The sequence below is a fragment of the Zeus faber genome (assembly GCF_960531495.2).
Source record: "Zeus faber genome assembly, chromosome: 5".
NCBI lineage: Eukaryota > Metazoa > Chordata > Actinopteri > Zeiformes > Zeidae > Zeus > Zeus faber.
This window is the reverse complement of record NC_137192.1, coordinates 16083950-16100460: the sequence shown is the minus strand read 5'-3', so window position 1 is coordinate 16100460 and position 16511 is coordinate 16083950. Positions and strand designations below refer to the sequence as shown.

Genomic DNA, 16511 nt, shown 5'->3' with positions numbered 1-16511 from the left:
GTATTTTAGTTCAACTAAATTTCGATTTTTTTTTTTTTTCACATATTTCTTTGCACTAGTTTAGGGCAATAGGCCTAAGGATTAACATAGACAAAAATATATCTCATATTATCTTGTATCCTACGTAGTGTCTTGTTTCATATTTCTATTAGAAAATACACTACTAAAATACAATTTGATGTTTAGCTGATCAGGCTACTTGTGGAAAATAGTTATGAATTGAATGTTGAATGTGTGCTGTTATAAGAGTGGAACTTTTATGTTGCTGCACATAAAAGATAATTGTTTATAATAATGTTCATCCATGTGTACAACATATGGATGTGTTTCAGTTTTTATTATACTTTTGGAATTGAACACACCTTTCCTCAATGTGCTTTGATGAAGCTGAATATCATTATATTATATCATTGAATTTTGTGTTAGAACAAACCCTTTCAACCCGATTGGCTCAAAAAGGTCAAATCATAAGCTGCGGCAACGACAAATAGTCTATTCAGTGTTACGTTTAAAGGACAGGTCGCTATTTTTCATTAAAATGTTGGCCTTCATCACTGTTACTGGCACAACCTCGCTGAATTCTCTACTATTGAGAAACTTGCCGCTCTGCTGCAGCTTCTCACTGTGCTTCAATGCAATACTCAGTTGGGCAAACGTTTGAGCTGGTGACGGATGATGAGAACCAACATTTTAATAAGCCCTGTTTTGAAAAATAGTGAAGCTATCCTTCAAGTGATCTAGCCTGTCAATACTTCAAGGGACAACACAATTTGCACGTTGTGTTATATTAGACAGGACCAGGCCCGCCCACAGAAATGGCTGGATCCCTGAAAAGGTCCAAAGGTCCAAAGTCTCCGAAAGGGCTTTTTTTGTTGTTGTTTAATTCACTTAGGAAACGGGGGGAAATAAATACATCTAGAATAAAAACACAGTGTTTTTATTTGTTTCGTTTGGAGAAATGGGAAACGGGAACGTGCGGCGGAGCGCAGATCAAATGGGCTCTCCCCAAATCTGCCTTTGAAAATTGCTTCATGGTTATTGGTTATTGGTGGCCTCCACGGGGGCCCCCTAGCGGCTGGGCCCCAGACAGCTTTCCCCTTTTTCCCCCCTTACGGGCAGCCCTGGACAGGACCATAATAACATGAGCGGTCGCCCCCCTCCAATCCTCCCCTCGCTTATGTTTTCCTCTGGAGGCTCATTGGCTGAATGGAAATCCCTACAAGAAAGCAAGGCTGCGGCTTCATTTAAGGATTACAGCCGGAAGAAGACTTAGTGACAGCCATGTGTTGTGCACTTCTCCTCAAGCAATCTTTCACTTGAAAAGACAAATAAACAAAAAGCCCCTTCGGGTCTAATGGCTGCATGAACTTTTACGGATGGTGTGAAATGGAAAATCGAGGCCTGGATCATGCTCCCTGATCAGTGTGGGAAGACCCTTAGTGGAAATCTGGTGGATGTACTGTAAGCCCAAGCCGCAGGAGACCATGTGAAGACCAGAGCAGCGCTGGAGACAAATGTACGGCGCAGGGATGAACATCACACCGGCCATGGCTCCTCTGTCTCTGAGGCTGAGCGGCACCCCGCCACCGGCCTCCTTGTCCCCCACGAAGACCACCTTCCAGTCCCTGGGATCTCTGTCTCCCGTAAGTTTCTCCCCGTCGCTCTCCAAGAGGTCCTCTTCGCCGGGAAAACAGGTCTCAAGCCCCCTGAGCTCTCCTTCGCCCTCCATCATGACGTCCCCAAAGCTCTGGCAGAAGTCCTCCATCTCCAGACTGGCGGAGGAGTTCTTCTGGATCGGTGGCAGCGTGGTCGCACAGCCAAAATGGAGACTGGGCCAGATAGGTGAGATGTGGATTAATTTCCTTCCCTAACAAAAATCTGTGTTTTTTGAGAGCCGCAAGCACGGACCACATGAGCATTACCGAAATAGGACTCAAACTTAATTAGTTCTTGTTCGTAACACATGGAAACAAGCAGAGGAAACCCGCCGAAAGTGTCGATTCCAAAGGTGCCATCGTCAAGGTGTGTAATACAGTAGTTTCAGTGGAACTGGCTGTTATATTATCATATGAATTCCAGGGTTCACAGTTGAGTGCGAAAGTGCAGACTCCTAAGTTATTGTTTATATTCATACAGTATAATCCTGTCCAACGCAAGTATTTCATTGGATTTACTAGATCTCTATTTATTAGTTGTTCTATCGATGGATGTCGGCATATCGATCTTTTTCACTTGACAAAAGGATCATTTAGACTTAAGGCCAAATTTGTGTTGAAAAAATGGTTCCATGCATTAGGGGTAAGACGTTTGTGTTTTACTAAACAGAGGCAAAAGACACAGCGAAAGACTCTCGAGGGTTAAGACCGAAACCCCATATTGCCTAAAATATAATGTCTCATATATAATTTCATATATGCCCATTTTAAGAAATAGACTGAAGCTGGTATTTGGAAATGTAAAGCAAAGAAGGTGCACATTGTTGGAGGTTTTACAGGGAGAGCGGGAAGAAGCCGGGAGATGTGTGTAAGAATGTGAGGGGCATATGGACTCTAGACAATCCGCTGGGATTAGCCTGAATGATGTGCCAAGTTGCGTCACGTGTACCTGGGCTTCAGATTACAAACAAAGGTTTCCTGAAAGACAAACAAAACAAACAACATCCCATAATCCAATAACGATTTTACCGAATCATATCGAAACAGAATAAAATCCATTTGAGTTTCAACTGATATTGTGTAACCACTTGGAGCAAAACACAGAAAAACTGCGAAAATTGCGAATAACTATAGTGATTATTTTTCATTTCAATTTTGTAAGCAGTAAGTCAATGATTTTTATTTGGGGTTTTACATTTTGGATGTTTTTTTTCCTGACATTTACCATTGACTTGAACAGCGACTTAACCCCCCTCTCCTGTCTGACGTACCCTGATAATCCTATAAACAAATGCTTGGTGGCAAACCTGTACTCGTCTTGAACCCTCAGTAGGGAAAGTGCTTAGGATTCCACCACGTTTTCCTGCCAATGTGTGCAGCATTTAGCATTTTCAAATACTATTATGCAGTTATAGTATTAATGACATCTGAAAACGTTTTTTTGTTTAAATTGACTAAAGCAATGCTACAGGTACAATAGAGTCTCTTGGAGGGTTCTGAACCTTCTAAGGATATAAATCACTTATTTTATTCTAAAGCACTGTGTGCAAATGTGTCCTAATTTTGGCTATAATAAAGATAGTAGGGTTAGCGTAAATGCATGGTGTGTGTTCTCCATCTCCCTCTTCCTCCTCCAGTGGAGCGGTGCATGTGCACCATGCAGACCGGGACCCAGATGACCAAACTGAAAGGGAAGAAGAAAGGTCTGGTTCGCTTCTTCTACCTGGACGAGCACAAGTCCTGCATCCGCTGGAGACCCTCCAAGAAACACGACAAGGCAAAAAGTGAGACACACTTAAGCAGTGTTGTGACCCTTATTTTATTATTTTATTTATTGAGAGAGGTGAACATCTCCCATTTCTAAAAAGAAAGACGTGCAGAATCTGCTTTTGACATTGTGGCCTTGAGTAATTTTCATATGTTATTCCTCCAATCGCAATTGCTGGTTACCGAATTAGATCAAGATAGACAGAGAGAAAGATAGATAGATAGATAGATAGATAGATAGATAGATAGATAGATAGATAGATAGACAGATAGATAGATAGATAGATAGATAGATAGATAGATAGATAGATAGATAGATAGATAGATAGATAGATAGATAGATAGATAGATAGATAGATAGATAGATAGATAGATAGATAGATAGATAGATAGATAGATAGATAGATAGATAGATAGATAGATAGATAGACAGATAGATAGATAGATAGATAGATAAACAATTTTCATGTTGCACTACATTAAGAATAAGATAAGAATAGGAACCTTCCTAAAAAATAACTTTTTAATATATATTTTTTTCCCTGGAATAATGTGGAATTGGTAGCTAAACACCCCTGGATCATTTCTTTTTACTAGTAACTATCGACTCCATCCATGAAGTGTGCGAGGGTAAAAAGTCGGAGATCTTCCAGCGTTACGCGGACAACCACTTCGACCCAAACTGCTGCTTCAGTATTTACCACGGCGACCGGGTCAAGTCCCTGGACCTCGTCTCCACCAACGGGGAAGAGGCTCGGACCTGGATAACGGGCCTCAAGTACCTCATGGCCGGCATCAGCGACGAAGACTGCCTGGCCCGGAGACAACGCACCCGCGATCAATATCCTTCACTTTCACTCATATATATATATATATATATATAGATATATCTACAGAGTCAACCCCACCAGAACAGTAGGTGCATATACTAGGGAGATCTCTTTTTACTGACTATTAATTAACTATGAATTTGTCTCTGTTATTGTTCCCTTGACGGAATAAAACTGGAGAGTCTAAATCATTGTGCTCATTAATTCTCGTGATTCGGCCTTAATTCTGGCTTTCACATGGCTACAGCAGACATTTTCGGAGGCAGACAAAAACGGGGATGGAACTCTGAGCATGGGAGAGGTTCACCTGCTGCTCCACAAACTCAACGTCAACTTGCCCAAGCAGAAAGTCAGACAGATGTTTAAGGTAACGTCTTCCGATAGGACAGCGAGTAAAGTGTTCTCGATCATCCGGTAAAAGCACACAGCCGCCGGGGCTTGTGCAATACGCCTGTTATCTATTAACCTGAAGCAATATGAATGTAGAAGTTGGTCATGAAAAATGCCTCAAACAAGAGATTCAGAGAGAGTTTGCGTAATGTACTGTGTAACTGTATCTGTGTAATAAATAGATATAACAAGGGGTGTATACAACAGTGAAAAAGAGAAAGCCATACGCATGGAAGGAGAGCCATGTGCATAATGTTGCCAAGACAGAACGCCACAGACAGTCCATATGGCTCCATCTGAACAGATGGTTTTGGTTTCAATGCAATATTGTACAGGTCCAAGGGCTCAGCGCTTCCCTCTTGCCTTTGAGCAAACAATTTCACTAACAAATGAGCTGGATGTGTGTAACTCAGGGTGAGGGTAGGAGCACACGCTGAAGCATTTCCTATCTCGGCGTTTGTCCCGTGTGCAGGAAGCAGACACGGACGAGAACCAGGGTTCCCTTGGATTTGAGGAATTCTGCTCCTTCTACAAGCTGATGTCAACACGCAGGGACCTCTATCTCATCATGATCTCCTACAGCAACCAAAAAGAATTCATGGATCTCAATGATCTGGCCCGTTTTCTAGAAATTGAGCAGAAGGTAGAGTGAAGGGTGGGGGTGGAGGGGGTGGATTGTTTATAGTCATATAATCCTAAAATATTTATTCATGCATAATGTTTAAAGAATATGTCTTTAATTTGGAGCATTTGAACCGAAATGTATAATTTGGTTCTTCTTTGGAATGTGGAACTCTGGTTTTTCCCACATAAGGCTGTGGGCATCACTAGGGAGCATCTGGTGGAAATCGTGGCCCATTTTGAGCCGTGTCCTGAGAACCTGCAGCGCCTGGTTCTGGGTATCGATGGTACGTGGAACCGGTGTATAAAATAAACACAGACAAGGTTTTATCGGCTTAATCGGCTTTATATGTCTTTTCGTCACATATTTTCCCGGGTTTCTCATCAAGAAATGACCCAAAACAGCTTATTCTGAAACCCGCCTCCAGGATTCACCAACTTCATGCGGAGTCCTGCAGGAGACATCTTCAACCCGGAGCACAAGCAGGTGAACCAGGACATGACGCAGCCGCTCTGCAACTACTACATCGCCTCGTCCCACAACACCTACCTGACGGGCGACCAGCTGCTGTCCCAGTCCAGAGTGGACATGTATGCCTATGTCCTCCAGGCCGGCTGTCGCTGTGTGGAGGGTGAGGGAGCACCAGGACCTCCAACTCCCACCACGGCAGTACAGCCTTTCTTTCATCTTGTATTTTTTCTTTACATTCCTTCTCTTCGTTTCTTTCCGTGCCAGTGGACTGCTGGGATGGCCCGGATGGGGAGCCCATTATACACCACGGCTACACCTTAACCTCAAAGATCCTTTTCAAAGACGTCATTGAGACAATCAACAAATACGCCTTCACAAAGTCACAGTAAGGGCACGCGCGTTCTGACTATCAACAGAATCGTAGCGCAATCGTAAATTACGTTTTTCAACGTCGCCGGTTGCATGGCCGTGTGATTTCCAGGTACCCAGTGATCCTGTCCATAGAGAACCACTGCACGGTGCCTCAGCAGAGGAAGATGGCCCAGTACCTGGCCGAGGTACTTCAGGACAAAGTGGACCTGTCCAACGTCAACGTCAACGAGTGCAGGAAGCTTCCCTCTCCCGAGATCCTCAAGGGGAAGGTCTTAGTCAAGGTTTGGTATCGTTGTCATCTCAAGAATTAAGATTGTCACCGCCGTGCTAATTATAATTCCTCCGTACTAATAGTACAGATACTACATTGTTATTTTAAGGGGAAAAAGCTCCCAGCAAATCTCGGTGCTGATGTGGAGGAAGGAGATGTGTCTGATGAAGATACTGGAGATGAAGACGAGGACAAACAGGATGAAGAAGATGACATAGAGTCATACACAGTGAGATGGATAGATAGATAGATACAGTAGATAGACTGATAGATAGATAGATAGATAGATAGATAGATAGATACAGTAGATAGACTGATAGATAGATAGATAGATAGATAGATACAGTAGATAGACTGATAGATAGATAGATAGATAGATAGATAGATAGATAGATAGATAGATAGATAGATAGATAGATAGATAGATAGATAGATAGATAGATAGATAGATAGATAGATAGATAGATAGATAGATAGATACAGTAGATAGACTGATAGATAGATAGATAGATAGATAGATAGATAGATAGATAGATAGATAGATAGATAGATAGATAGATAGATAGATAGATAGATAGATAGATAGATAGATAGATAGATAGATAGATAGGTTACAAATACACCCTTGCGTGCTTCTGTTTTAGGACGGAGATGAAACTCCAGCTCAGCCGAAAAGGAGAAAACAGTTTTGCAGATCCATCCTGAGGAGCTTCAAGCGTAAGGTCAGCCATAGATGTCACCTCCCCGTCTATAACTGCAAGGCCTCCCAAAAGCTTCTTCAAAATACGGGTCATCTCCGCACACCGGGTATTTTAGTCCAAACAACAAAAGTGCAACTCATGATCATGAACTCCATTTGGTGTAAACTTCCTGGTTTGGCCACCGTGACAATCCTTCGTATGGATTAGCGTATCCTTCCTGCATTTTTCTTTTACTTGATTTGAAAAAAAAAAAAGATCTGTCATTGGTTAACAGCTGACGGGTGTTTTTCAGAGGAAAAAGAGGCTGAGAGTGAAACGGAGGGAATCAAACCCGCTGTGCCACAGCCGCAAAGAACAGACACAGATCGTTTACCACCCCAAGTGAGACTAACACCGATCGTCAAGGTTTATCATCGACTTTTCCTTAATATTGGTTACTACATTTCGTATCCCGTTGTCCCCAAATGTTGCCTTCAGGAAAAGGAAAACCATGAGGTTGTCCCGAGCGCTCTCCGACCTGGTCAAGTACACCAAGTCCGTGCGCGTCCACGACATTGAGACGCAAGGTGAAAAGCAGCACAAACATTAAAAAAAAACAGCTTTCAGTCCATTCCTCTCTGCTTCATTTTCCGTCTGTTTTGCTGACCGGCCGGTAGCCTTTGCGAGCAGCTGGCAGGTGTCGTCCCTCAACGAGAGCGTTATGAACCAGATCCTCCAGCTTAAGCCGGGCCCCTTGGTCCGCTTCAACCAGCGGCAGCTCCTGCGCGTCTACCCGTCCAACTACCGAGTGGACTCCAGCAACTTCAACCCGCAGCCCTACTGGAACGCAGGATGCCACATGGGTCGGTCGGACTGTCTCAAAGGCTTTCTCTGTTAGTAGAGCAGAAAAGGTTGTTTGCAGCTTTTTTAATCGAGTGTTTTTTTTTGGTGTGTCCCTTCAGTCGCAATGAATTATCAAACGGAGGGCCGCATGCTTGAACTCAATAGAGCCAAATTCTCAAGCAACGGCAACTGTGGATACATTCTGAAGCCTAAGTGCATGTGTAAAGGTATGTGAATGGCAGATGGAAGAGAAAACAAACTAAATGACGTGTGTGTGCAGGTGAACTGAAGGTAGTAAAGTGTATCTCGGAATTTCCTCAGGTGCCTTTAACCCCTCGATGGAGGATCCTCTACTGGGGCAACGAAAGACTCAGTTAGTTCTTAAAATAATCAGTGGACAGCAGCTCCCCAAACCCAAAGACTCTGTGTTTGGGGACAGAGGAGAGGTGAGGCCTACATACCATCAATATGAAGCATTTATTCAATACTTTCTTGATGATAATTCACACACTCCTCTACTGTAAAAGTGATATTTCTGTTGCTCTAGATTATTGATCCTTTCGTTGAAGTTGAGATTACTGGTCTCCCAGTGGACTGTTCCAAGGAGCAGACCCGAGTGGTGGATGATAATGGTAAACCTGTAGACTTTATCCTGCAATAGTGCAAAGCGCAGTGAGGAAAAGTCTTGTTTTTTACTAAAAATGCTTTTCTTGCGATGATTTTCAGGATTTAATCCTATGTGGGAGGAAACACTTGTCTTCAGTATCCATATGCCACAAATTGCTCTGGTGTGTTTCCAATTGTGGGATCATGATCCCATTGGCCGAAATTTCATTGGACAGAGAACAGTAGCTTTCACCAGTATGATGCCAGGTAGACGATTATAATGGGCAATTACTAAGACAGAAGATACTTTACTGACGCATAAATGATTTAGGTTAACTCAGATTCCAAAACCTTTCACAGGTTATCGGCATGTGTATCTGGAGGGTATGGAGGAGGCATCGATCTTTATTCACGTCGCTATAAATGATATGACAGGAAAGGTAAGCTGTTCGCATATGTAACAGAAAATTATGTTTGTTTGATTTGAATGTTTCCTGCTGAAAATGTCCTTCGTAAACCAGGTCAAGTCATCAAATGCTGTGAAAGCGGCCAGGAAACACATCCAAAAAGCAGCCAAAAAACACATGAAGGGCCATCAAACGCAGCCGTCTTTGGACTGCTCTGTTCTGTCTTCTGATGATGGACGTCCGCTTCACTTCCGCAGGGAAGTGGATTCCTTTTCTCAGGACAGTCGCAATGGAGAACTGCTTTCTCCAGGGCTCGGGCCCGCAGCCAGAGCTGCCATTCATAAAGGGGCTATGAGTGAGCCTGTCAGACGTGCCAACAGAATTAAAATCCAAGAACCACCAAGGGCAAGGAAAGGGATCCTCAGTCGAATGTCCTCCACCATCTCCAACTCAAGGGTGATCGCCACATGTGTGAAACGGGATAGCTCTAACCTGGAAGCATTCTCGCACATATCCTGCGTTGATAATTCGGATCTGGAAACCCCAACTTCGTTTGAGGCAGAGTGGCCTGAGCTGGAGAATCAGCTTAATTCCCCGCAACCACACTGGGCCGAGGAGCAGAGCCCTTTTCAAACAACTCAACCGGAATGGCCTGAGCCACTTGCGCCTAAGGAATTAGCAGCGGGACTGAAGCCGGCCAATGAAATCGCCCTTGAACCCCAGTTAGCACCTGAAAGTCAGTCTGAATCAGTCTCTCAGCCCCAACCCTCAGCACCGCCCGTCCCCAAGACAGAAGTATGCCTCACTGCTTTTCCATTCCCGCTTATACCCCCGCCATCTCCTGCCAGGGTACGACGCACCTTGGAGGCTCCCCCAAACCCGCGCCCATCCACCCCCGTACGAACGAAGGCCCGCTCAAGCAGTTGCCCACGAAAACAGATTACCTCTTCCCACACACCAATGGTGAAACGCAAACCGGGGGCCCAATGGCAGAAACCTCCTCCAGACAGAGATGGCAGCTACTACAGGAACCAGGTGAAGCCCATTGCCAACGGCCTCTGCCTGTCAGACAGCTCCTCCAGCAGCGGTGGAAGCACCGACAGCCTGGAGTTCCTGCCTGCCTCCGTGCCAGCTGGCACAGAGCAGCGGGAAGGCACCTTGCAGAGGGAGATGAATGCTCTTTTTGACCAGAAGATTAGAGAGATCCGCTGTAAATCGCCAATCTTTTCAAGCAACGACTTTTGACACTTCATTCCTTTCCAGGATGCTGGCGAGGGGAGAAGAAAAATGGACAATTGCCTTTGTGCAAGTCGGATCTTTTTCTTTCCTCTTTCTTTTCTTAATTCAAATTAAAATTAGATGACAGTGGTTGTTTTTCCTCTGTAATTTATTAGAATGCTGCACATTTTAGATTGTTCACTACAAGCGAAACATGATATTAGACAAATTGAGAAATAGAAGGACAACAACCAGCGACAAAGGAAATAACAGCCTCAGTTATCATAATAATCAGTAGTTAAAAAAAAAAGTTCTAATTCACCGCAGGTTAAACATTTTGTTTTGTACGGAAAGGCGCTAAGAGTTGCCACAAAATGAAACAATTATATTGGCTTTATTCTTTTCACAATTCCTATTATGTTTACAAACTGCACAATTCTAGCAACAAAATTATGTTTTATATCTCTTGGGATGACAATAACATTTTTATGGTGAAAAGAAAACACATTTGTATTTTCAGAATATTGAAATTGTGTGATGCCATTGCCAACTGTACAAAGCCCTCTGATCTGAAATAAGTGGTGTATTAAAATGAATTGTAAATAAGTTTAGTTCATGAATGTTTAATGGATTATTCATCTAAGTTTGAAGTTGATCTGTAATTATGCTTTTTAATTGCAGTTTTAAACACTACTTTTGCATAACTTAAATGTTGATTAAAAAAAAATGTGCTTGTCCATTCGGTTGCTGATATATTTTTTTAACTTAGCACAACATACCAATATAGCTCATGATGTGTAACTAGAATCTAGTATTGACTTAAAATTAAAGTAGAAGCAAAGCTTAAGCAAAATCATCTGCCATTTCCTTAACTTTGAAAAACATTTCTAATGTGCCTTTGCTTCAAAAACCCACGTTTCTCCAAATTTGTGGATTCAGCGATGATAAGCCAGACTCATGCTCCCTCTTTGTCTTTCTCTGCGGGTTCCTGAGATGTGTTGACATTGCTGCTCTTCAGACGCTGACTCAGCTCATCAGACAGCACAGTGCAGCAGGATTTCTGTCAGAAACAGAACAGATTAAAATCCATATACTTACATCATGATAACAAATATATATTTATATTGTGCATGAGAATTATGCAATAAATATGCCCTTGGTATTAGGTACAGTATGTCCACATACGTGTTGGCATTTATATTTGCAAGACTGTCCACTACATATGTATGTGTGTGTGTACCCTCTGCTCCCCAGCGCTGCTGCGGCTCTTAGAGGTGAGCTCCAGCATAGCTAGCATGATCCCTAGCGCCAGACCCAGGGCCAGCACCAGGAACATTCCCTTCAGGCTGTGGGGCTGCACGGCAGCGGCCTTGGAGGCATCCACTATGCAGCTGCTGGCCCACCATTTGCTACGCAGGTACGACAGCTCTCCAGCCTCACTCAGCTGCAGGATGGCCACGCTCAGGTTTTTTATTATCGGAGACCCTTTCAAAAATAAAACCCAAAATTAATAAAAAAATAAATCTTTTGTAAATCGTCAGTCAAACTTGTGTCGCTATGCTTACCTAGGGGGGCAGCGATGCTGTACCCTCTCATGCCAATAACTTCATGGGCCCTGACCAACTCACAGTGACGAGCTACTGCTAAGTCCAGTGAGACGGACTCTCCGATGAATGCAAAGTTTCCCTCCTTTGCTCGACGAACGCCCTCATCCATAGACGGCACAAAGCTGTTGGTTCTCTCCATGTGCTCGTAGATTCTGCGGTAGGCTGGGTTGTTTGAATTCTGAACAAAGAAGATGATATCACAGAGGAGAGGAAGACAAGGCATACCGGTGATGGATCGGTCATCCAAATTCAGGGGGGGAAAACAGAACGCGAGGCTTACTTTAAAGAAGGAAAGGGTGGAGGAGCCCGCCAGGCAACCATAATCAACCACATCCTGATTGGCCAAGTCCTCAAACCCTTTCACCATCAGGTTAGAGGACTCAGAGCCTTGGACAGAGCTGAGGTTGGAAAAATAGCAGGCCAGGAGCACGACAGCGAATAACCACCAACTGCAGCAGACGATCCGAACAGACAGAGCTTTGGGGTGAGGACCAGCACCTGGTGACAGGAAATGGATTTAAAAACAAAAGGTTGAAGAGTCAAAAAATGAGGCCAAGGCTTTGTAAGGTCAACGGCTCTCTGTACATTTCAGTGCCATGTTGCTGATCTTTTACCTTGTAGGGTGAGGGCTCCAGCCGTGTACCACAGGCTGTGCAGCAGGGTGAAGGTGTTCTCTTCGCTCCGGGGTTGGCTCCACTCACATGGGCTCAGTCTGTGTTTGTGCAAATGTGAAAGGTCAAAGCTCAAAGACGTCAAGACTCGGACGTGAAATGCCTTGGCAACGGCAATCCTAAGTCGAGCCTCTCTGACCTGGCAGATAAAAAGATGCAGACGGCGGTTCCCAGGTAGGCGACGAGTATGCCCACCCATGTCTCAGTGGAGAAGGGAGTAAGGAAATCAAAGAAGGACGCCGCCTCGGAGCTGTCTCTCCTCAGCAGGATGCTAATGCCCGTCTGCATGAAGGGCTTGGTCATCTCCACAATCTTCTCGCGAGCCGCGGTGAGAGTCAGAGGCGCGATGGCGAGATCTGCCTCCTGGAGGGAAGCGATAAAAAAAACACATGAGGGGGATTCGCGGTTAATAGGCCGATTAACACGTGGCGAGCATCGATTAATAAGCCTCAGAAGCGGCTGATTTCCCCGCGGATAGGCGGAGCGTCCTTCGAGCCCTCGGAAAGAAAAGGCTTTTTATCTACTCACTCCTCTCACCACCTCTCCGATCATTCCGTTCCAGTTCCCGCTCTCGTCCTGTCTGCCGTAGGAGCTGTCCTTCACCAGCTGAACTTTGTACTTGAAGCCCAGTTTCTTCGACAGCTCCGAGACCAGGTCCATGCAGTAGCCCTCCATCTGAGCGCCCTTAGACATGGTGTAAGGATCTTGCTAATAGGGAGAAAGTCAAACGAGTCAAAACGACATCAGAACAAATACGTGTGATCTTTAATCCGTTGGTTCATATGACTGAGCGGTTGAAGGCAAAAGCCGGTGAAAAAACGTCAACCACCTTTATTGTTGTTATCCTCAACTCTGTTCGCACTGAAGGAGGGAAAAAGAGAACAAAATAAGACAATTATTTAATCTCATCTAAAGCCGTCACACCAGACCGCGTATCAAAATAGATGTGATAATTTAAATTTAAGAATGGAATTGATTCGTTTCCAAAACGCTGCAGCTGGAGAGCAGAATAGAACATCATCACTAAAGCTTTTCCACTTTTTGAGCATAAGGGAGTTGCCACTGTGTATTTCTTTAATACGGGGGTCAAACACTTGGCCCCCCTATGACTTTCACAGTTGGAGCCCACTCTAGAATTCGTAGAATCAAAGACTGTTTTGTGTGATGGCCGTCTTGAGTCCTCATTACAAATGTGCGAGGTGAATATGACAGTTTATAGGCACCCTCTGAATCACCGCCAGCTTCCGGGATCCGACAGATCTGGCCGTTTTTTGCTTTTCCATTGAAGCACAGTTGGAACACCGCAATCTATTTAGATGAGTAAAAATAGCTGAGTTTGTTGATTCAAATGGTTACAAAGCCGTGGCGCTGTGATGTAGGAGGGCAGTCAAAGAGCAGCAGAAGCCTTGATCCAGGCCAAGGCCTCAGGGCTCCATCACCGCCATAGGGTGACCCTGACAACCACCAGCTCTTCCTTTTCAAAAGTCGACACGAATACAATCTCTCTGGGATCCTGTCACTTCTTGGCCACTCTCAAACACAGGGCCTTTGTTTGTTCTATTGACTTGATTTATTAGCACTTTCTCAGAATTTTCGGCTGGCTCGCTTCCTCTTCCACGAGAGCCCAGCATGGCGTGCCAGGCAGGATGTGACTCTCCACTTTGATACTGTGCCCAGCTGACAGTTCATCCATTTATGCCTTGTCAAGCCTTACAAAGTTCGACCGCATCCAGCAGAGAAAACAAGCTGAGTTTGGCCCAAAAATAACAATGCAGCCATCAAACAAAATCACAAATGCACCGACTATGTAAACATATTTAGAGCATCTAGTTACATGGCATTCCTAAACAGACCCTCTTTCATGCAATTATATTAAGGTTTTGATACAGCCTTTGTGTCATGGGGCTAGTGGGACAGGTCTGACATGGTTTTGTAATTATTATTACTGTTAGAAAATGTCAACAAACTGAGATAAATACATTGCTCCTTACTTGCAGTACATGCTCCAAAGTCCAAAAGAAGTCCCATGGCACACACAAGGGACCCCAGCAGCATCCGTACAAAATTGACGTGCATCCTTTTAGACATGAAGACATGATTGGTAATTGGTGTATTGAATTAAACTAATTTAACTAATGCCATTACATAAGAGTGAACTTCCAAAAACAGGAATTAAAACTAGATGTAATAATCACATCAATGGCAAAAAAATGAACAATAATAAAAGCACAAATAATTAGAAGAACATTATTATTAGTAGTAATAATATTATAACTACATAACATTTAAAGCAAATCAAACTGCCACTGTACCTGACACAGCTCAGAGAAGCAATGCGCCTCACACTATGGACGGAGCCTATTCCACAGGGGATGCAAAATAGAATGATGTGAAGTGTTCCGATTAAGACTAACTAAGAAAGCCAAGATATGTGGGTGGAGAATGATGGGGAGCTTCAGGGGGTGGGGAAATGATCTTCCTCTAACAAGCAATGAAATTGGTTCATTTTACTGAATTAACTTCTTAAGATATCAATAATCATACGGTGTAACTAATAATAATGTTCCTCATGTAGTCAAAGTTAAATAGTGGAAAGATTATCAAAGTTTCAAGAATTCTCTATGACTTTTATATGGAAATGATGTAATAGCATATCATTGTCATTGTTATTTGCAAAAAGATAGTTTTCCAAACTATAAAAAAATAAATCTAATATTGCAGTAGATGCCATTGATCAATGAGGCCCCACATCTTAACTCAAATATGGCTATAAAATTTTAGGCATTGCTTGGTCAAGATCTGCTTAACTTATTCTATTTCTTAAATACCTTTTTGTTCTAACTCAGACTCTGAATTACAATAAAAAAATACTTTTAAGTAAATCACAAATGAAGTAAAACTTGCGGCAATTGAACAATTTACTTGATAGGACGATGTAGGATAATACTTTAAATGTTGTGTAATACATGTGAATACCTCTGAAATTTACAGTATTTCCATTTACAAGGGCTATGGCCATGACTGGTGTTATGGATGCACTGTTGGGATTAATACTGCATTTTTCAACCACTATATCTCACTGAAGAGAAGAAGAATCTTTATTGGTGACGCAACACACCACACTACAACACATGCATATATATATATACACACACACACGCACATGCTTTATTTTGTTTTTGGGTGGTGGCCGGTGAAATGTGGCCTCCGCATTTCACCCACCCTGGCTTGTCTTTCCTCCGGGTGGGGGGGGGGGGCATCCAGGAGCAGTGGGCAGCATTCGTCGACGCACCCGGGGACCTGGTTCCAAGTGTCCATCGCTGGTCGGACGATGGTGATGTGTGCGTGTTTTGGGTGGGGGTCCTTACTGACGTTAGGTGGAGGGAACCCCACGTGAGCACGGGGAGACCGTGCATACCCCACACAGCAAGGCCCCTAATTGGAAGATAGGGGCCTAAAGGGCTCACCAGGTGTGTCGTGAACGTTTCTTCTTTTAATTCCACTCCGATCAAAATGAATAATGGAAATTATGACATTTCGTCGCGGGATCAAAATTGCAAGGCTGTAGCAATTCATCAGTTCCAGCCAGGATAGAAGCTCTGCATAAAAAAACAAGGACGCTTTCCATAAAAGGTTAAAAAAAAAAAAAAAAAAAAGAAAAAGCGCAGTTAGCGATCTTTGTGACGTTTTGTGAGATTTTTGCTGGTTAACGGGACTGGACTGCGGCGCGCTGCGGGATTGTGGGATTATTGTTATTCGCCCGTGGAAGAGTGTGCCGCGGCAGGAAACAACAAAAAAGGAGGAAGAAGAAAAGGTTAGAAAACGCTGGATTAGTAAATGATCTCTGCATTTAATGAATTATCAAACGGGCTGGTAAAATGCAAAAAAAAAAATTAATTGAAATTGTATTTTTGCTCACTCATGCCATTATTATTTTTTATTTTTTTTAAGAGGACGTTAGTGCGGAACCAGCGCGACATCGGCGCCTGTGGATAATGAAGATAAGGCGCGCGAAACGCGGGTCTGGGTGTCTTTTTTCAGCGCGTTCGTTCGGCGTCGGCTGCGAGCGGAGTGCGATGACCAGCGCTGTTGATTCTGACC

General features: G+C 43.6%; 2 protein-coding genes across 2 annotated transcripts; one reads left to right on the top strand and one right to left on the bottom strand.

Moving 5' to 3' along the window:
• Nucleotides 1-1529: 1529 nt before the first annotated feature.
• Nucleotides 1530-10159, top strand: plch2b (phospholipase C, eta 2b; the record flags this gene model as incomplete). The annotated part of the gene is made up of 19 exons (XM_080001005.1): nt 1530-1842; nt 3293-3439; nt 4020-4263; nt 4490-4619; nt 5115-5285; nt 5457-5550; nt 5692-5895; nt 6000-6120; nt 6217-6388; nt 6488-6607; nt 7372-7460; nt 7557-7645; nt 7736-7921; nt 8021-8128; nt 8223-8347; nt 8449-8533; nt 8628-8774; nt 8868-8947; nt 9029-10159. 19 exons carry the CDS (start codon nt 1530-1532, stop codon nt 10157-10159), a joined length of 3756 nt encoding a protein of 1251 aa, XP_079857131.1.
• A 928-nt stretch (nt 10160-11087) lies between these two features.
• grik6 (glutamate receptor, ionotropic, kainate 6) lies at nt 11088-14486 on the bottom strand (the record flags this gene model as incomplete). Its single annotated transcript, XM_080001004.1, has 9 exons — nt 11088-11192; nt 11373-11617; nt 11698-11917; nt 12020-12237; nt 12354-12451; nt 12550-12773; nt 12939-13118; nt 13240-13271; nt 14402-14486. The coding sequence occupies 9 exons, from the start codon at nt 14484-14486 to the stop codon at nt 11088-11090; spliced, it is 1407 nt and encodes a 468-aa protein (XP_079857130.1).
• Between the last annotated feature and the right edge of the window lie 2025 nt (nt 14487-16511).